At 46.6% G+C, this 20679-nt stretch overlaps 7 protein-coding genes across 7 annotated transcripts; 5 read left to right on the plus strand and 2 right to left on the minus strand.

The window, feature by feature from the left end:
- Positions 1-178: 178 nt before the first annotated feature.
- On the minus strand, positions 179-760 carry GLAREA_12294 (uncharacterized protein; the record flags this gene model as incomplete). Its single annotated transcript, XM_008083076.1, has 1 exon — positions 179-760. One exon carries the CDS (start codon positions 758-760, stop codon positions 179-181), a length of 582 nt encoding a protein of 193 aa, XP_008081267.1.
- Positions 761-1625: 865 nt separating this feature from the next.
- Positions 1626-3065, minus strand: GLAREA_12295 (uncharacterized protein; the record flags this gene model as incomplete). Its single annotated transcript, XM_008083077.1, has 4 exons — positions 1626-2169; positions 2347-2851; positions 2898-2967; positions 3015-3065. 4 exons carry the CDS (start codon positions 3063-3065, stop codon positions 1626-1628), a joined length of 1170 nt encoding a protein of 389 aa, XP_008081268.1.
- A 375-nt stretch (positions 3066-3440) lies between these two features.
- On the plus strand, positions 3441-4328 carry GLAREA_12296 (uncharacterized protein; the record flags this gene model as incomplete). Its single annotated transcript, XM_008083078.1, has 3 exons — positions 3441-3569; positions 3782-4117; positions 4176-4328. The coding sequence occupies 3 exons, from the start codon at positions 3441-3443 to the stop codon at positions 4326-4328; spliced, it is 618 nt and encodes a 205-aa protein (XP_008081269.1).
- Positions 4329-5199: 871 nt separating this feature from the next.
- GLAREA_12297 (uncharacterized protein) lies at positions 5200-8149 on the plus strand (the record flags this gene model as incomplete). Its single annotated transcript, XM_008083079.1, has 8 exons — positions 5200-5477; positions 5533-5622; positions 5874-6239; positions 6311-6401; positions 6452-6839; positions 6890-7077; positions 7138-7278; positions 7340-8149. 8 exons carry the CDS (start codon positions 5200-5202, stop codon positions 8147-8149), a joined length of 2352 nt encoding a protein of 783 aa, XP_008081270.1.
- A 519-nt stretch (positions 8150-8668) lies between these two features.
- GLAREA_12298 (Ribosomal protein L6) lies at positions 8669-9549 on the plus strand (the record flags this gene model as incomplete). Its single annotated transcript, XM_008083080.1, has 4 exons — positions 8669-8714; positions 8821-9178; positions 9267-9444; positions 9499-9549. 4 exons carry the CDS (start codon positions 8669-8671, stop codon positions 9547-9549), a joined length of 633 nt encoding a protein of 210 aa, XP_008081271.1.
- A 1080-nt stretch (positions 9550-10629) lies between these two features.
- On the plus strand, positions 10630-11382 carry GLAREA_12299 (Acyl-CoA N-acyltransferases (Nat); the record flags this gene model as incomplete). Its single annotated transcript, XM_008083081.1, has 1 exon — positions 10630-11382. One exon carries the CDS (start codon positions 10630-10632, stop codon positions 11380-11382), a length of 753 nt encoding a protein of 250 aa, XP_008081272.1.
- A 2466-nt stretch (positions 11383-13848) lies between these two features.
- GLAREA_12300 (uncharacterized protein) lies at positions 13849-16645 on the plus strand (the record flags this gene model as incomplete). Its single annotated transcript, XM_008083082.1, has 2 exons — positions 13849-14541; positions 14609-16645. The coding sequence occupies 2 exons, from the start codon at positions 13849-13851 to the stop codon at positions 16643-16645; spliced, it is 2730 nt and encodes a 909-aa protein (XP_008081273.1).
- Positions 16646-20679: the final 4034 nt, after the last annotated feature.

Here is a 20679-nt window from a genome sequence, read left to right on the forward strand (position 1 = left end):
ATCACTAATTGATCATGACCTGTATTATAGATATAATAATCTGTCTATGCAGAATACTACACGCAGTCTATCTCGTATCGATGCTCTGTGCTAGCTCTTCTTGAGCCTACCCTTCGAACGCCAAATCAAAAGACCCTGAAACTCAACACAATTATTATTTTAAGCAACCACCAACTCCTCAATCCTCCCGCTTCACTCTCTTCGACACCATCTCCGACGCCTCATCTCCATCTCTCGCTCTCTTGGCCGTCTCCTTCTCCTTCCCCTTCTCCATCTCCCCATTCACCTTCTCACCCTTCCCTTCTCCCTCCCCACCATTCTTTGCGTCAATCGCCTTATCACCCACCACATTCCCCGTCCCCACGACCCTAATCTCCGCATTCACACTAATCTTAATCGGCCTCGGCCGTCCATCCTCATCAATCATCGGCACGCCCATGGCCGCGCTCGTCATTTGCCTGAGCGCGTTCACGACGCCAAGCTGGATCTTGTTCGCGTTCATGGCGGTGTCGATGCTCACGGTGTTGTTGTTGCCTTGGATGGTGAGCGGCGTGTTGATGCGCAGGTGGATCTCGGAGAGCTCGTTCGCTGGGGGTGAGGGTTCATGCTCGGAGGACGAATCAGAAGCGGAATTATCGTCGTTGTGGACGACGGATGTGGTGAGGGGGCGCGACATGGTGTGTGGTGGGGTGAAGAGTTGTTGGCCTAGATGATAGCCTGTTGCTAGATTTTGCAGGACTGGGTTGACGGGGGCGCTCATATTTTGATGAGGGTTGTGTGTGGTGGTGTTGAGTGAGTGAGATAGATATGCTCGAGTGGTGAGTGATGAGGTGTATTGAAGCTTGAAATCGATATCAGACACGTCCTTATAAAATACGATCTTTCAACCAACCTCAAAACCGGATTCCCTTCCTCTCTTAACCTTCTTCAGAGGAAAGAGAAATGTGAATATCCACCTCTCAAATAGTGAGTTCCGCAACAATGCGCCTCCAGCACACGTTGGTATTGAGAAGAAGAATAAGAAACTTCTAATGTTGACACCTCAAGAATACGAAGGTGAAGAGACGTGGCACCGCGTTGGGGTGTGGAATTGATTGTGCTTCATCATTGCTATTGTCTTCCTTTTGTCAATAGGATGAAAGCGCGCTAGTGCTTGCTATTGAGGTGAAAGGACAATAGGAAAGGATGGCTTGGCAGGAGGCTGCACGACCAATCATGTGACGGTAGGAGTAATCGGATGAAACATGGTGAATTGTAGCTTAGTAGATTGATTAGCATTTTCTGGAGTGTGTTTGATCGAGGTCATTTCATTTGTGAGTGATGGATGTGGTGTTGCAAACTGCACTCGTTTAGCGAGGTCATTGTTCAGGGGTTGAGTGCCGTTCCCATTGTCTTTTGCAGGTTCACCCTTTGCTTTACGCACTGTGGCTTTGCGCATGTTCAGAATTGTCATATCCATAATGTCATAAGTCTATAAACACGGAGATCTATTTTTGTTTGGGACTTCGATTAAAGCATTCTCGAAGCTCTCCGGGTAACACTGTTCATACATGCCTCGCCTGGCTTCTCGAAGTCATAGATACAGCCCCTCGAGCTGTTCGCCAGTAAGCGTCCTCGAAGACAAATTACTGGCTCTGCTCCACGCTTTTCCTGACTCCATCCACAAACGCCTCGACCGCATCACCCCCACCAAGTGGTACGCTACCACCTCGGACAAGTCCACCGTTTTGAACTTGTATACCTAAAGCTTCCGCAATACTAGGCAAGCCACCATCTCTGATAGCCATCGTAAGACTACCGAGACTCTGGTGAAATTGCGGGCTCCTTAAGACTCGTTTTAAGATCGTCTTCTTTTGATCAAGACTGAGCGCCTCAATTGCTGCACTTGTCGACTCGTTATTGGGCTCAGCCATCCCATCTAGCGATGCTGCCGACTGTTGAGATAGCATGAGTATTGCTGGCGGCAAATAGCTGAGGAGGTTATCGATTTGACTTGTCGTAAATGAGTCAACAACTGGTATTGTTGTTGAAGAAGGGAGAAGGTCAACCAATGTTGTAAACCTCTTTCCCTCCCCCTGTTGCTGCTGCGACATACCCCCTTGGCCACCTTTCAGCGAGTTGAGGAAATTCTGTACCACTGTGGCTGCATCTGTTGGCCCAGATCCGGCTCTGAAGCATAAGTCAGCACCAATTCAGAAAAATAATTGTAAACGCTCCAGGAATTCCAATTTTCATTGCGCCATGTCAGACTATGAGTACATGCAGGCTTCTGTTCGCCTCCCCCTCGGCCAAACGCCAGGATCTTATATGCCCTTAAAATGCTACGATGCGATGAAATTGACCTACGCTCGTCCTCCATCAGCTCCACCATCTCTTGCATTAGAACCTTCTTCTCTAACATCTCCTCCTGTAGCCCCTGGACCTGCCCCACCGCCGCTTCCTTGATGCTCTGTAGAGCGGTCCCCATGACCTTCAATATCCTCCATCGTCTCATCATCATCGTTATTGTCCCCACCACCACTACCGAGATTCGCAATCGCTTCGGGAACGTTAATTTCCTCACCCTGCAATAAATTGTCTACGATGGTGCCAATCTTGATGTCGCGTGGGCTAAACCAACTGGCATCCCCATCCCGGGACTGTGGTTTCGATTGTAACCAAAACAGATATCTCTGAGAGGAAGACGCGAATTTGAGGACATAAATGCGGCCATTTGTCTTTGATGTCGGCTGGTCTTTCGTGGTGTACTCGTAAGGTACGAAGCTTCCGTCTGTTGGGAACATCGCAAGGTCGATGTTGTCTTCGTGCATCATAGGCTTACTTCGCTCGCGCCAGCAGAAGTGATATAAATCTAGATCTGTTTAGCGAATTCTGGAGGATATCGATGCCAGTCATACCATCATCTTCGTATAGGTAGATATAACCAGGTGTTGGATCGGGTGTAACTTTGTATGGTTTGCTAGAAGTCTGCTGAAGCTCAGTATTTATAGCTTCTAAGAATACGAGAAACTGACATCAAGCTCGCACTTCCCAGCTTTGAAAGTAATTATAGGTGTGATGGACATTGTGACTTTTGTATGGGTTTTGATGGTATGGAAAGCGTTTACAATTAGTAAAGTCAACACATCCGGGCTGCCTTACATTGAAAGTCGCGAGGCGGCAGCGGTCCGCGAATAGCTGGAGCTCCGATTTAGTCTATTTCGGGTCTAGAGGATGATGATGATGAGTGCCTTGAGTTTAAGGCCACAAATATTCGAAGCTCTGACCCACTTACTTTATCAAGCCAATCACATAATTTTCAAATATTTTTGCGTGGCTTTCAGGGCAGAGCACCCTACATTGAGTTCGCGAAGAGAACGACCTCGTCAACTTCAAGATTTACACGCCCAACGACCCAAATCAACGAACCGACAACAACACCGAACGGTTCTTTCGTCAAGATGTCGGCAACTCTGGAAGCAACAGCCAACCAAAAGAAGACCTTTGGCAAATCCACGAGAGAGGTCCCTCACCACTCCCAGAAGGCGTCGAAATGGTACCCTGCTGAGGATGAGGCCCAACACAAGAAGGTGGGTTAAGAATTATTTCATATGGAGTATGATGAGAATGGGAAAGGTCCCAGGTGTCTGCGACTGTGGTGGTTCGAATGCGCAATTGGTGACAAATTTGGGCTATTACCGACCGCAGGTGGAATATTATTCTACAATCTCCCGAGGAGCTCTATCATACACAGAAATGCAATTGGATATACATTGGAATTATCGCTAACGTTAGAAATCAGGTCCGAAAGTCAATTCGCACATCCGCTCCTCGCTCAACTCTCACACCTGGTGCTGTCCTTATCCTCCTCGCCGGTCGTTTCCGTGGCAAGCGCGTTGTCCTCCTAAGCAACCTCCCACAAGGTGTCCTCCTCGTTACTGGTCCTTTCAAGGTTAACGGTGTTCCTCTCCGAAGAGTTAACGCTCGTTACGTCATCGCTACATCCTACAAGATTGATTTGGCTGGACTTGACTCAAAGAAGATCGAGGAAGTTTCAGCTGAGGGATACTTCACCGCAGACAAGGCCGAGAAGAAGAAGGGAGAGGAGGCATTCTTCAAGCAAGGAGAGAAGCCAGAGGTAAGGAAATCTTGACGAGAAGGGTGCGAGAAGGAACAGAAGTCTAACAAAGCAATAGAAGAAGAAGCCATCCAGCAGCCGCGCCGCAGACCAAAAGGCCGTTGATAAGGCTCTCCTCGCAACCATCAAGAAGGAACCATTTCTCATCTCTTACCTCAGCAGCACTTTCAGCCTCCGAAAAGGTGATAGGCCACACGAGATGGTCTGGTAAATTGGGCTGGGGGTTTCGGGAGTAGATGTGGATGGGGAACATTTAGCATTTTTTGACCTTTGAGGGCATCGGTCACGACTGCTACGGCGCTTTGTAATCAGATTTGCAATTACGAACACCTCAAAAAGCAAACCAATTGGCTGTTGATATGGATGTGAAAACAAAAGTTCATGAGAACTAATGAATGAGATTATACCCAGGAAGTCCACCAGATCATGTTTGGACTTTACGAAGAGCTCTAATGAAATTGTGGGAAGAGCACATTAATTTAAAACTAGGAGGAAACACCATCGTCAAGACTATCAACAGCGATTTTAGTTTTATTGTCTCCTCACTGGACCAGCACCGAAAGTTCATTCCTCTGAAAAGAAGACCGATCATGTCCTATTATGGCCAAGCATAAACAGTCACTTTGTACTTTCCCTTTCTCAGTATGAAAATGGTCAGGTATCTTCTTTTCTCATGTCAGGCTTAAATCACCTGTCCGTACCTTACTAAACATGATAAATGATTCCAGTCAATAGCCCGTATAAGACGGTAACTTTGAAACGTTCCTATGAAATTCTTTGAGCACTACCACCACACATGCCGGATGGCATTCCATTTTAGCCAATCTCATTCAGCCCTGTCACCTAGCTCTTTTTAAACTAACTGATTCAATATCAGATACAATTTCTCGCTAGATTTCTAGTCAGTACTGGGGTGTAGAATAGGAGCACCTCGATCATTACGAATGGCTTGACTGATTTCGTCCAGGGTAAGTATTTTAGGGGCGTTGCGGATCCTTGCTTCAAGGATAGCGCGAAACGCGTACCTTACTCTGCGTATATGCGCTTAAATCTTCAATAATAATAACGCAAACAAATCAGTAATGACAATATTTGCTACAAAGACAGGTCAAAGATGCTTCGGGTCCTTCTCTTCCAATTGGATGGCCATCAATGCTGCAGCAAGACCCCGCCTCAGCCTTGCGCTAAGAAGTGACACCACAGGTGAACATACCCTTTACACTGCAGCATATTCTGCTGTCCCTCTTCCCCTCCAAGTCAGCCGTGTTATGCTCAAGGCGTCCATTACTTTCAATCGTCTTTCAACTATTCAAAGACATCTCACAATGAATACCCAGGAGCTCAAGAATTTCCTTGCGGAGTCAGTCATCTTCAGCTTCAATCTATAACTCCGTACTAGACTAACCCCTCTGTAGTTCCCCGCCAAGTACTGTAAACCTAGTCATCAAGCCCCATTTCGATGCCTTGACAGACCAACAAGCACGTTATGCTCACTTTATTAGCAGGTACGTACAAAGATCTTACATTCCAGCTAGAGTTGAAAGTGGGAACATTGTCGAAACCGTAGAATCAAACACAAAGATCCTTCTTGACCAAGAAAGAGAACTGTAGAGGCTTTTCAGCTATTATAGGATCTGAAAATGGAGGTTATTAAATGTCACATCGGATCTGCTATCCAGACTTGTGATTGATGCAGCTGCATGTCATGGTTTCCACACCAGTTTCAGGCAGTCAACAAGATGCTAATATCTGGTAGGGGTGCTTTCACAGGAACAAGAATCACTCTTCGTCAGGTATCTCCTGAGAGTGAAAGCATATTCGACTTCATTATCGAGCTCTACAAGAGTACAAATGGAGATTGGAAAGCCATCCAATCGAAAGCTGGTGTCAGTGATGAAGACCTCAAATACTTCCTGGAGTACGCTACACAATTTTTGGGGAATTGCGGCAACTACAAGGGATTCGGGGACTCCAAATTCGTCCCTCGATGTGCAGAGAAGGTTTTCGACGATCTAGCGGCCACTTCTTCCAAGGCGAATGAACATTACAAAGCCACGAAAGGTGCAATATTCTCCAGTGATAATGATGGAATCATGCATCTGGGCTATCTTGACGAGAACCAGTAAGTTATGACTACACCGAGTTCTTGATTGTTTGACTTGGCTCGAGTGTGATTCTAATGCCATGGTCTAGTATGACCACGTATTATCCAGACTCAAAGGGCATTACCAAAGCAGAGATTGCCGCTGTGTCCGACTGGATGGCAGAGAAAGGACTTCTTGTGGTAAGATCCCCTTGTCTCTGTTTGGTGGAGCGAGTAATTGACGATGTTAGGAAAACACTAGACTGAGAAAGAAATCTGATCGTGACTTTGATCTTCTGATAGCGTCAGCTGTCACCGAGGTTCCAGCAGGTGGCGGCGATATTGGTAAAGAAACAGAATTCGATTTCAGTGGTGGCAAGATCAAACTTGTGTATGGAGACCACTCCAAAGAGCTAGGCTTGATTGCTGGTTATCATAAAAAGGCTGCTGAGAACTCCGCAAATGACAATCAGAAGAACATGCAACTGGCATACGCCAAGTCATTCGAAGAAGGCTCTCTGGAGGCCTTCAAAGACAGCCAGAGGTACTGGATTCGTGACAAAGGCCCAATGGTCGAATCTAATATCGGGTTTGTAGAGACTTACCGTGATCCTCATGGTGTTAGAGGCGAGTGGGAAGGTATAATGTCTCTTGCGCTTTCGGTTGAGTCGGGTATTAACTTCTGCTAGGATTTGCGGCTACTGTCAATTTAGAGCGTACACGAGCATTCGGAGCTTTGGTTGATGCAGCTGAATCCATGATTCCTAAGCTCCCGTGGTCCACCGATTTCGAAAAGGACAAGTTTCTAAGCCCAGATTTTACGAGTCTCGAAGTTCTTTCCTTTGCTGGTTCAGGAATCCCGGCAGGTATCAATATTGTGAGTCTTGACACTCTCTACTTCCATATACTATGGCTTCAATACTAACCAGGTAAATAGCCCAACTACGATGACATTAGACAGTCGGAGGGTTTCAAAAATGTTTCCCTTGGTAATGTACTAAGTGCCAAAGCACCAAACGAGAAAATCCCCTTTATTTCAGAAGCAGATCTTGCTATCTATCAAAAATACCGGGATCCAGTAAGTGCCATTAACAATTAGCCATTGCTCATATTGAACCCAAGCTAAAACCCATTCCCAGGCTTTCGAGGTCCAAGTCGGCATTCACGAGCTCCTTGGGCACGGAACGGGCAAATTGCTCCAAGAGACATCCCCTGGAGTTTTCAACTTCGACGTAAAGAACCCACCAATTAGTCCGATTGATAACAAACCAGTATCGACATGGTATAAGACTGGAGAAACATGGGGATCAGTGTTTGGAAGTATTGCGTCGAGTTATGAAGAGTGCCGTGCCGAGTGTGTTGCTATGGCCCTGAGTTGTGACTTTGAAATTCTCAAAATATTCGGATTTGGTGATGGGAAGACTGATATGGATAACGAAGCCGGGGATGTCTTGTATGCTGCGTATCTGTCTATGGCTCGAGCAGGCATTGCATCTTTGGAAATGTGGGATCCTAAGAGTCGTAAGTGGGGACAGGCACATTCGCAAGCACGATTCAGTATCCTCAAGTGCTTTCTTGAATCAGAGGAGGAATTTTGCAAGCTGGATTACAAAAATGAGGATCTATCCGATCTGACTATCAAGATCGACCGTAGCAAGATCCTGAGCTCTGGTAGGAAAGCAGTCGAAGCTTACCTCCAAAAGCTGCATGTGTACAAGTCCACAGCCGACAAGGAGACTGGCACGAAGTTCTACAACCAGATGACGGAAGTTGAACCAAAATTCTGGGGCGAGAAGATCAGAAATGAGGTTTTGCGAAACAAACAACCGAGGAAAGTTTTTGTCCAGGCAAGCACAGTTCTTGATGAATCTACGGGTAAAGTGTCTCTGGTGGAATATGAGCCATCTCTGGAAGGGATGATCAAGAGTTATGCTGAAAGAAACGTCTAAGCGGCGCGTTGGGACGAATGGAATCCTCGCATTTGCGGAGTTGAGCGACGGCCAAAAGCCCGAATAGCATTAGCCAGTGTTTTTGAACGAGAAAAGCATATATGAATAAAGTCCTCAGTTCAAAGATTTCCCCAGAGCACCGTTTCAACATGTATCGTAGTCCTCCTTCTCCCGGTGGTTGAGAACATGATTTCAAAGCTCAATATTATTCAATTTTTTCCGGCTTTGTTGTCGAAACTTCGCCAGCAACCTCCTCGTATACAACGTCATATGCAATTCGTTGAGAATGTGAAGATTGTCGTATAAAACGCCAATGATCTGTGATGGGTTTCGAAGCGTCGGGTCGGGTGCCAAGATTATGATGACTCAGCATCGGTGTCGTCGGGGCCAACCTGGAAACTAATGTGGATTAGCGTTTTTTCGCTAAAGCCCACAAACCACGACTTGAATATCGAATTTCGCGATCTCAAATTTCTGAAAGCCCTCCGCAATTCGACGACGACAAGGTAAAAGGTCAAAATGAAGTACATTCATTCCAACGAGACTTTGACCGTACCGGAAGGGGGTAAGTGCTATATTATTTACACCCCAGAAGCAGCTCGCAATGCCGCATCGCTGCAGAAATGGCAGGCGCATGTTGTATAATTGTACCGTACTGATCAGCATAATAGTCAAGGTCACCATCAAGTCGAGAAAGGTCACCGTTGAGGGCCCAAGAGGTACGGAACGAATTGGAGAAGGGTTGGAAGAGTGGTGGACTGACGACTGGATAGGCACGCTCACAAAGGATCTCAGTCATTTGGCTGTCAACTTCTCCCACCCAAAGAAGGAAATCATCAACATCGAGTTGCACCACGGTGCTCGCAAGAATGTCGCTACCCTCCGCACAGTCCGAACTTTGATCAACAACTTGATCATTGGTGTCACAAAGGGATTCAAGTACAAGATGCGATATGTCTACGCCCATTTCCCAATCAACGTAAACGTCGAGAAGAACAGTGAGACCGGTCTGTACGAGGTCGAGATCCGGTATGTCGAATTGGAATTCGTTTATGGCTTGGATTATAGGCAGATTGGAAACGAAAGCAGTAACCGGGGCTGACTTATGCGTGCATAGAAATTTCATTGGTGAGAAGATCGTCCGAAGAGTCGTCATGCACGAGGGTGTCGAGGTTGAGCCATCAAAGAACCAGAAGGATGAATTACAATTGTTCGGCAACTCCCTCGAGAACGTGTCACAGAGTGCGGCAGATATCCAGCAAATTTGCAGAGTACGAAACAAGGATATTCGAAAGGTCAGATAAAGTCTACACTCTAAGAAGGTCCCAGAATACTAACAAATCGCGCAGTTCTTGGATGGTCTGTACGTTTCGGAGAAGGGTAACATGGTCGAGGAATAAGCGGGCTTTGGGACTTTTCCTACTTACATGATGTTTGGGGGAGCATATGGGATTGCTTTGCATGTCAGGTAGCGAGATGATCTAAATGAACTTCTTGCAAAACCACATCTGTCTCACATCCGGATACGCTTTCGACAGGAGCTTTGCGGATTCAAAAGCACTATTAGATCTCCTGAGTTAGGCAATCGATACCCTGTCAGATCCTACGATGATGGAATATACGATCTTGGTTTATGTGTGCTTTCCAGTGCTTTAAAACACGTCAGCGAAAATTCATGGGTCACTTGAAAGCTGTGAATTGCCCTATGGCCTTTATGACAGCCGGTTGTGGTTATGGCGAAAGCGATGGCGACAACCTAGGATACCGCACACCTTTATACGCAAACTTTTCCACCTGTCACACTCGTAATCGACAATTTGAGAATCAGTAGTCTATGAGGACTGTGAACAATTTTATATTGGACTCAGCGTCCGGTGAAATTCTGACCTACCTTTCTAGTTGCCTGTATGAATTTTCCTAGACCGCGATTTCTTAGGTTCAAGTAGACAGGTCATTTGGTATGCCTAACAGCTGCTTTACAGTAATCATTTCACTCTTCACAAATAATAATAATCCCGAGCAGCCTTCCCAATTCCACCTGGGGCACAAATCTTGTTCCACCGTAAGCGAGTATGGTAACTTTTTCGGAGTTGGGCTCGAATTCCCGGCTTTCATCCAACGCCGCAAAGCTACTGTACCAGTACCACTTTTAATTCCGTTAGCATTCGTCGCTCGAATCCCATTGTTGTTTTGGGCTCGCCGACGCCGAGAAATCTTGGGATAGTCGATTTATACTCTGAACAGGTAACCAACAAGTAAACTCCTATTCCGAAAATGTCTCGCCGAAAGGGAAGTGGTTAATGCCTATACTGGAGGTTTAAGTATAAGAAGGAGATCCTTTCTCGTGCTTTGAGTTTGAGATCCATTGAACATAAGTACTTGATCAGGTAGTTTAAATCTCAGCTTCTTACTTCCTCCTCATAATTCAATCATAAACCCCTTCACACATCATACAAATCAACACAACACCCTCAAACAAGATGGCACCTCCACCAGAATACACCCTCTCCCCCGCATACCTCTCCGACATCCCCGCCATGCTCCCCGTCTACCACTCGGCCTTCACCGACGACCCCCTAAGCAGCTACACTTTCCCACGCTCTCGCATCGCTCCTGAGGAATTCACCCGCTGGCTCACCACGCGCTTCACCATGCTCTTCCACCGGCCTGAAACCCGCTATTTCAAAGTCGAAAAAGACGGCGAACTAGTCGCGTTGGCGCGATGGAGTTTCCCGTATCGGCTTAGTGAGGAGGAGAAAGCTAAGAGGGCAAGTGATAAGGAGGAGAAGAAGAAGAGGGATGAGAGGGAGGGACGGGATACGGATTGGCCGGTTGGTGCGAATGATGAGTGCTGTAGGGAGAAGTTTGGGGGGATTGGGAGGGCGTTTGAGAGGTTCGTGGAGGATCGGGAGGATGTTTATGGTATTTACTTCCTTCTTACTTATTTATCATATATTTGCCATGTTAATGGATGCGTAGTTCTCGGTCTTATAGGTGTTTCTCAAGAACACCGGAGAAAAGGTCTTGCTACTATGTTGATTAATCATGTGTTGGATATGGCGGATCAAGAGGGGAAACAGACGTATTTGGATGCTACGGATGAGGGATGGTTTGTGTATAGTAAACTTGGGTTTGAAGTTAAGGGGACGGTTGAGATTGATTTGACGAAGTATGGGGGTGAGGGGAAGGCGAGGAATAGGAATATGATTAGGCAGCCTAAGAAGATAGAGTAGAAAATTATGTGGTTTGGTTGTGGTTTAGAAGAGTGTTGTACAGGATTTAGTTATAATACTTCGAAGAGATTAAATATACTTTAAAAATATGACAGAATTGACACTCGCCATGACCATTATAAGAGAGTGGTTGAGTGTGTAGTTCCCAATAGCTTCAATTGGACTACCAGTGTATTGCAGGTCTGGCGGGATACATCCTAACGATAGAATAATGGTATCCAGCTAGATACTCTGTGCTTACTCACTGGTTTAGATGAATATACACTATTGACCATTAAAAGGGTTCAGTATACCTCAAGAAAGGAAGGATTCTTAGAAAGTCGTATTTGAAAGTATTGTACCAAGGGTTGAACTTGACTATTTCTGAGGTAAACACACAATGAAACCAGGAAAAGGACTGTTTTCCACTTATGCGGTTCTTCCTTTTGCAGCTTTCTCGGGCTTTTTTCTGACTGTAACCTAATTCGGTAGGTATCAATGAGGAACCGAGTAAGGCATTTCCACTCTCTGGGTCCAAGTGAGAAATGTTATTTAGTATTTATCATGCAATCTCGCCTGGCCTGCTTTGCTAGAATTTGGTAATGAAAGAAGGTTCGGCTACTGGACGACTTAAGATGTCTGTTTATCATAGCCCCTCGGTTCAGCTTGTCCTTCAGCACCCTGAATAGCTGGGATTAATAGATACTGTATAGAGTACGATTAAGTTTTCAGTGCAAGCCAGTGTATCGAAAAGAAACCTAACTGTCGTTTTGTTAGATAGTAATTGTGCTGGCCTTCAATCGAATAAAGTTGGGTCAGATTCACTGATGGATGAATGACGCTCGAATTGAAACATTGTGGCGGATTTACATCCCTGACGAAACAATGTTTCTAGATTTTGTTTCTTGCTCCTTCGGACTCTCACGGCTCAACGGAAGCATCGAAGCTTTCGGGGAAGGTCAACGGTTCGTCGCGTGTCACTTGAGAAGTAAGGCTACCGTGTCTTAAAGTTATTCGTGCTTTGCTGCGTGATCTAGGAAGTTAACATTTCGGAGACGAGCTTACTTGCAGCTGTAACGAAGCTCGAGTCTCACAGCTTGCATTTGCGAGATGAGGAGGAGCAGGTGAGTTGATTGAGTTTTTCCCTACACCGCGATTCTGTAGAATTTCTGTCAGTTGTATTTGTTTTGATCTTCAAGATATATCGCTGAGATCGATCACATTGAGATCCTCCATCCCATAAACGTGCCTCCCAAAAGAAGTTGCTTCTGTTACAGATTGATGACGGCCGAGGACCTTGTCGCATAAAGATTCTCGATTGATCCGCCGGTAGATACCAACGTCCACGACGTAATTTGGCAGATGTGCCGTGCGGAACTGGAGGAAGGTTATGCCTGGCGTTCCCACGCATTCCTGCTTCAAGTACTTTTCTTCTCATGCATATGCAGGAACCTTTTCATCTTCCTGTATCACCACGAGACTGTACCAGACTTCGATAGCGTCAGCCACGCAAGCACTTTGCAAATCTTTGTTCAACCAGGAGTACTCATGGTTGAAAGTTCAGAGAAAATAATGCAGAGGCTTGCCGAATTCAACATCTCGCTACCCCTGAGATTGCCCATGCGACCCTGGGACCTCACAGTCCACACTGGAGATCCCTCTGTGCAGTGTGCAGGGCGCCGTTGAGGGCGCTGCTGCTCGCTTGGACCTATGAGAATCTCCGAACCGCCAACTGTAAAATCTCCTGGCGGTCCAAGTGGGCGCAGAGTGGGAACTGCTTGCGCTGTTCTTGCTGGGAAGAGCTTTTTACTGCGTTCAAGGGTCTTGATTGTTCAGTAAAAAGCAATCGTCGTTCGTGGAGCAGTGGGTTCCACGCGGTAATTGGATGGGATTGTCGATATCGCAAAAAGTGACAGTAATAATACCAATAAGAACAGGGAAACACGAACCAGGTAATTTCATCCAAGAAACTCTCTTTTCCAGCAACAAGAAGTGTGATCTTCTCGTCCTGATCGGAAAGGTCTGTGAGAGCGAGAGAGCATCTGACCTGGAAGCGGAAGAAGATCTGTCTGTCATCCGTCGTGGAAGCTTGTAATCTGATAGAACATCCACCACGATAGTCCAGCTCACACCACCACGATTATTATCGCCATGGAATTGTCGCCAGCTTAAGCACCATCACCTCCTTGCTTGTCTGCACGGAGAGCTGTTCATATACATCTCCTGCGATATCCACCATCATTTCGAACTACACCTGCAGCGAAGCGCGGCCGCTGAGCATACCTAATTTCAATATCTCTAGCAACATACACTATTATTTGCGATCCTCCTCAATACATGAGCTAACCCTCGACGGCGCATTCGTGCTGATTGACGGGAATCCGCATCGCCATATAACCCTTCTCTTGCAGCGGCTCCTGAGACTGCGACAATTGTTCTCTAACCAGCCCTCACGGCAGCATGCAGGTGCAGACGAGTACCACCACGATGGCACTGCCCGTTGTCCACCCCGCCTCGCCGACGCTCACAAATCCTGATATGATCCTTCCCTACGACGGAGAATATGACACGACTCCTTCCCCCCCTCATCACCCATATTCGCCTGACGAATGGCGAGATTCCAATGATATGCAGTTTTCGTTGGGACCTTCGCAGATGGGCACCTCTACACCGACGACGCCAATCATATATGGGAATGGAACAATGCTTTCAGATATCGGAGAAGTGACCGAGGCAGAGAGCACTCCTGGACGAAAGCTTCCTGGACCGGCAGAAAGGAGAATGTTAAAACAAGCGCAAGCCAACAATCTGCCAATACGTTCGAGCCCAACGGTCGGTTACGAAGCCGTGATGAAGCGAGCGAAGACGGGAAACCACCAGCGAAATGTCTCGATTGAGTCAAGCAGCACGGTTAGGTCTGAGGGGCACCAGGCCGAAATGTTCAGAGATTTCGATGACGGAGTGAGCATAGACGACAGCAATTTCCAAGGCGACGACGAAGAAAGTGTGGCAGAATCATATAGAGATCCATATAGAGAAGAAGTCATTGGGCAGGAAACGAGACGACTGGCGAATAGAGTCAGCGTGATTGGCGAAGAGGACGACCAAGATCAGAACTCGAGCGCAGCCTTGAGTAGAAGGGCAGAACATATTCTGCTAAATGCAAAGAAGCGTCTAAATGTGAGTTGGACGGAAACTACCCTCCGCCATGAAGTCCTCATTATACAAGTACTAACATGTATTCCAGAATATGGAGGGCAACCTCACTCGAGCCAGAACATCCCTTTTTGTTGCACCATCAAAGTCTATGTCTTCAATTCATAGCAGCAGTCCCTTATCTCGATCGACTCCTTCTCCTCCCGGACGTGGTCTGACACAACTCGGCAATGGCCCTTCCACTCACAGACAATTGCACACTCCTTTGGATAGTCCTGTTGGTACGCCCGGCCACTCAAGAGTGTATAGTGAGAACTCGATATCATCTCCTGTTGGAAAAGGCCGGTTTCCTGTTCGCTCAGCGAGTGCCGCAGCTAGATATATACCAAATACCTCGACAGACACGCAGAAACGACTAGGCTATGCTTATAGTTCGGAGAGTCTACGAGAGGATGCCAAAGGTGTCTCGCGACCTTTGCCTTCACCGTTAGGCAAGATCTCACCACCACGATCCGCTAAACTCGAGCCGTTGACCGAGGACGACATTATGCCCGAGTTTGATAGAGGGAGCGTTGCTTCAAGTATGGATGGATTTATCAGTCCCAATGGCGAGATGGATCGAACGTTGTCACGATCAGCTTCTACAGCACAAATGCGTGATCTCCGAGATCAAATGCATGATTTGAAGGGTAGACTATCAGTACTTCGAGATCGCGCTCGTGACGACACAATGAAGCGCCGAAGTCTACAGAGTCTCCGAACTCCAAGCCCGTTTACAGCAGCCGAGCAATGGTATTCTAGTGACAAGGGATACAAAGTCGATCCGTTAACCGCTGATGCTGGCACTTCTCCAACCTGGAAACCAGAGCTTAGTGGTCAGTTAGACGGCCTGTTGAGCCCAAACACGGTTTCTAGCGCCCACGAAATTAGGAAGGGTGCGCCAGAAGACGAGGATTCCGACGTGACGAGCGTCTACGAGGACATTCCAGACGGTCATCACTTTTCTAGCGTTCCACAGCGCGCATATAATCCTCCAGTCGACACAGAACCATCTCCTGTTTCGTCTCCTATTTTATCGCCCAAGGTTATTGAAAACGAGGACAGTATTGAGGAAGACAATATTGAGGAGGAGAATTATGATGACGAGATTGTTAGCGTCGATGAAGTTGATGATTATGAGAGCGACTCCACTAACTACCACGATACTACCGACATCCCAATATCCCATGAGGACCGGGAGGACGCATTTGATTACGAGCATTTCTTCCTCCATAGTGCCATGGGTACAATCGGACAAGGTATGAGAGGTCGAAATGGAAGCTTCAGCTCCGAAGATTCTGTAGAAACTACACGTGGGCCCATTGTTCAGGATTCAGAATACAACAGACCCAGCTTGAAACATATCAGGAACGGAAGCAATGCCTCGGTCTCAACGATGAATTCGTTTGCGACTGCTGAGGAAGAACATAGCTCAGGAGACGAAGACAGCTTAGCTGCACAAACACCACGGGATCAAGACGAATTTGCAGTACAAGATGTCAAGATCACTCCAAGTCATGAAATTCGAGAGCGCTCGCCCCTGAACAAGAAGAGATCCACGTTTGGTGGAGATGCAAATGACCTTGAGCTTCCCGATGACAGTCCAGCTTCAGCTGACGAGCGAGAGTCTCAACGGGACTCCAAGCTGGATTTGCAGCCTCACGCGATATCGTCGGAAGATGAACGTACCCCAACCACAGTCCATCGCCCATCAGTATCCTCATTCGACTCTTGCTCATCCAACGGCTCAACACGTAGTTTCCCACTAGTCAACAAACCAGCAATGCAAATCCCACTTCCCACGTCCACAGTCACCGGATCTCGAGGCTCAGGTGGATCAACTGGTTCCATACTCACAAGCGACTCAATGACCCTCGTCGATCGACAAGGCGAGGAACGACTCCAAACCTCACCCGTCCACATGCTCGCCAAAGACGACCAAATTCTTGTAGAACGTCTTGTGGCAAGTCTCGGAAAGTGCGTCCTCGGTCTGCAAGAAGCTGAAATCGGCACCTACGAAGCTCGCGTCTGGAGACGAAGATTAGACGCTGCGAGACGGGTTCTTGAAGGTCAAGAAGGCGCCGTCTGACGCACTCCAACCTACATACTTTATACCACTTTCTTTTGTTCATTACACGATTCTTATATGGAGGCTTATTTTTGACTCGGCGCCGGAGGGGGTTCTGACGCGATTATACATACATACGTTACCACGTCCAGTTCTTTTTTCATTTCTTCAAGGCGTATTGGTGGTGCTGGGCGCCGGCTTTTTGGCTTTTTTTTTTGATACCCACGTTATTATTTTTTGGAAGCTGGTTATTCTTTTTGAGAGAGCGACGTTTGAGACGGTTGTATTTGATTATTCTTTTAGTGGGTGTGTCATTTAGCGGGAGATGTTTTTTGGTCTATTTAGCATTCGGTACTATTAACATAACCATACTGATTGGTATGAGCAATTTTTTATCTAGGGAAAGGGGAGGAAAGGTTATCTTGAGGCAAGAAAAAGGAAACGGGGGATGGGAAGGTGGATGAGGAAGAAGTGATATATTGAGCGTGCAAAAGGGGTTGTTTATGTTTTGATGATGAGCGTTTTAGGTGTACTTGGAAGATAGATATAGGAGGCTATTTTGGTAGAAGATATATGTTGTTGGTGTTGTGAGCGAGAGAGTTGGTAGGTAGGTAGATAGTGTAATGTATAAATCTTATTACAATTTACAATCATGATATTTTATATCTGGCTTCAACTGTCTTTATCGCCAGGAGTTGGTGAGTTTCGTGCAGAGAGTGTGATATTACGAGTTGTGTTGCGCGGCTGTATATGTAAACAGACAAGCCTTTGGTCTTCACAATTTTTATACATTTGAACATCTTAGGAAGTATCTGAGGAATGATAAAATGCTTACGATGTACGCGAACTTTAGAATCGACATCCTTCCTCGTAAAATAGCAGCTCTCCGAAAAGAGAGGTGATGACGAAAACTAATCCAACATTGATTCAAATATTCACTGACCAGTTATTAAATCTAGGAAGTAATATATCATCTGTCCATACCCTATGTTTGTGTAAAACCCACCTGCTTCATAGCATAGTAGTACCGTTCAGGGTTATACCCTCGGGGCGGAGAACTCGAGATGTCAGGTCGGATTTCGCGAGTAGGAGGGGGTGGAGTTATATAATATCTGGATCTCTGAAGGAATTATACATTGAAGTGACAGTGTAGTGAGGAGCATTAAGCAAGTATTGAGGTATGTTTTTGTTTTTTAAGATCGTTTGAGTAGTGAGTTGTGGATGGAAACGGGGGAAAAGCAGAACGGATAGGGTGCTCGACATGATGTGAAGTGATGTGGCGATACAGCGATGTATACCACATCTGTACAACTTGAAGGCAAGAAGTATTCCGGTGTAGTCGTCAGCGGAGATGAGAATTATAGTGAAGTATGGCGTGTCGCTCTTACTTCTTCATGCATAGTCTTATGTAGCACTTTCTAACCTGCAACTATTTAAAAGAGGCTGGTCTTGTTCACCCTATGGTAATTAAGCGTATGAAGACCACATTATACTCTAAGCGCTTGATGTTTGAAATTTCGAAATGTTGTGGTATGTGTTGGTAGGACAATAAGTGGATTGTTCGGGTAATCACTCTCATAGACATAATTTGTGATATCGACGAAAGATTGAGGGTGTTTTGCTCCGGCCTCATGCATTATCCCATTTCCTCAGCTAGTTCATTTGAGTTTGTCTTAAGAGCCATACGGAGACATCGACTTGAGCATTCTACTAGACCAGTGTATCGCGGTGGAGCAAAATCCATAACCCATAAAGAATCCGTGTCACACAGCAGAATATACTTGCCTCACAAACAGGTTAGAGAGGTCGAGCTTACAGTTTATTGCCATGAAGCAATTCCCTTCGAGATAAATGATGGAGTCAATAGACTTTAAAACCTAGCACAGGTCTCAGGAACAGGGTAGAGTAAGCCGCTAGATCATATCCAGACGGAGAGTAAAAGGGACTATGAAGGATATTCCATGGAGTCTTCCCTCTCCATCACCCAATTTGAGTAAGGCTGAAAACACTATCCGAACGATAGATGCAGGAACAACGGGAAGAAGCAATAGGTGAGCGTCAAGACAAGCAATCCACATACGAGAACTGCATCACTTGACCTCACCGTGCAAAAGCTGCGTCCCAACCAATGCTGTGGCAGAATTGTCTGGAGTTTGAGGTCAAAATAGCACCACTGTGCCTAATGAGGAAGGAGATCTTGCTTGAGTACTGGAAAAGGGCTCCTGAACAAGAACCACGGCTCGTACAACATATTGAGGCTGCAGAAAATATGCCTATTGCGGTTGACAAAAAGGCAGTTTGATCTTTGTAAGCTCAACATCGTATGCCGCTGCGTGGGGTAGCGGTAAGATAACTGCGAAGAAGCAGGTTGCCGCCAGCCTGGGGTTCAGGTCTCACGGCTGGTAGCTTTCCATACCGAATGCTTGTTCATGGTATGCCGCACCCCTTTGAGTGTTGTACATGTGAGGAAGAGGAAAACGTGGCTTGCATAAATATACAATAGTACAACGTCGACATCAGGGAGGGGTTGTATGGTTGAAAAGTTTTGTTGCATACTCCGTGCTACCCTTATGATCCATAAGGTTGATTTGAAGAAGTGCAAGGAGAAGGTCTCAAGAACGATGCTCAGTTTGTCTCAGCCGCAGGACAGCCTGAACAGGCGGGAGGTACGGTGACGTGGGGGAGTGTGTGGGGTAAATCAAACCCATGAGATGGTCTCGAAAAAGGAGATTGTTGAAACGCGTACTCCGTACAGCGGGATGTTCTATTTTGATACCACTTCTAAGTTCCAACTCGAAGTCATAATCGGGAGGTCTCGTGTCCTCGAGAGACATGTTGTAGCCGGCACTTGCTCAGTGGCTCAAAGAGAGGCCGACTTCGTAATAAGAAATTGGTAGCACAAATAGGATTCGAGAAGGAGTGACTTGGCTACTTCTGAAGTTGTACAATACCGCTCCTCACCGAAAGCGTGACTTGGAACACATCCAACCAGACCGACAGTTTGGTTAAAATGCTTGATGTGCCACAGGAGCTGGAGTTGACTTGGCGACCGTACCACTACATCTGGGCTGATTTGAGCCTGTTCATCCTGCATATGAGCAGACAAAGTGAAGTGTTCATTCGTAGAATCGACAGCCACACCTGGGGATTTTGGGCGTGAGAATAGCGAAGATGCAGATAATCTCATTGACCGGTGTTCAGAGTCTTGGTGCGGAAGAGCGGCAAGATAACTCTTCTCAAGATGCTGCTACTGAAGGCAAGTATTGAATTTGTCTGCCCGTTTGCCGCGCCGTAGATATGAAGATGGAGCCCGTTCGGAGGACCATATTCAAATGGTCACAAGTATTTCTTGTCTTGGCCCGTGAGTCGTTGCGAGACTCAGCAGCGGATCATTCTTATCTTTGACGAAGGATGGTGGCTTACGCCCGGGTCTAAGACAGCTCCATTCTGTTGATCAAGAGTGGCTCGAGAGACCAAGTGTATACGCCACAAATGGTGGGGTGGGAAGTGATGAAGGTGGAGGTTTCCGCACTGAAATGCGGTGCGAAGTAGAACGAGAATTGGATTTGAGAATGCTTTTTTGGAAGGTTGGAAGGATGAAGAATCGACTGGGGGATCTAAGAATAAATAGATGGACGCGCAGAGGGTAAATAGGTACAGTGCAGAGTATGCGAAAGAAAGGGTTCTGCACGACGAGGAAGTTTGTGTCAGAGTCGAGGAAGGAAGGTCCGGAGCGGGAAAAGTTTAGACCGGATAGTTAGCACTCGCCCGTAATATCAGAATCCAACATCGAGCAAACACACACACACCACTTTTCACGGTTCGTATTATTGCACTTGATATGATTACCAACAAGCATAGCGTGATGCAAAGAGAAACACACCACCGGACCACATCGGAAGGCGCACCTCCAGCCTGTGAACCGCCTCGCTGGAAGTGAGCCTTGTGGAGTGAGGGTGAGTGTGGGTTCGGAGTTGCATCAAGCGGGGTCTTTCTTCTGTCCCACGAGCGAAGGCTTCCAAAAATAATGTGTACAACGTGGTTGGACACACGAT

Source organism: Glarea lozoyensis (assembly GCF_000409485.1).
Source record: "Glarea lozoyensis ATCC 20868 chromosome Unknown GLAREA18, whole genome shotgun sequence".
Lineage (NCBI taxonomy): Eukaryota > Fungi > Ascomycota > Leotiomycetes > Helotiales > Helotiaceae > Glarea > Glarea lozoyensis.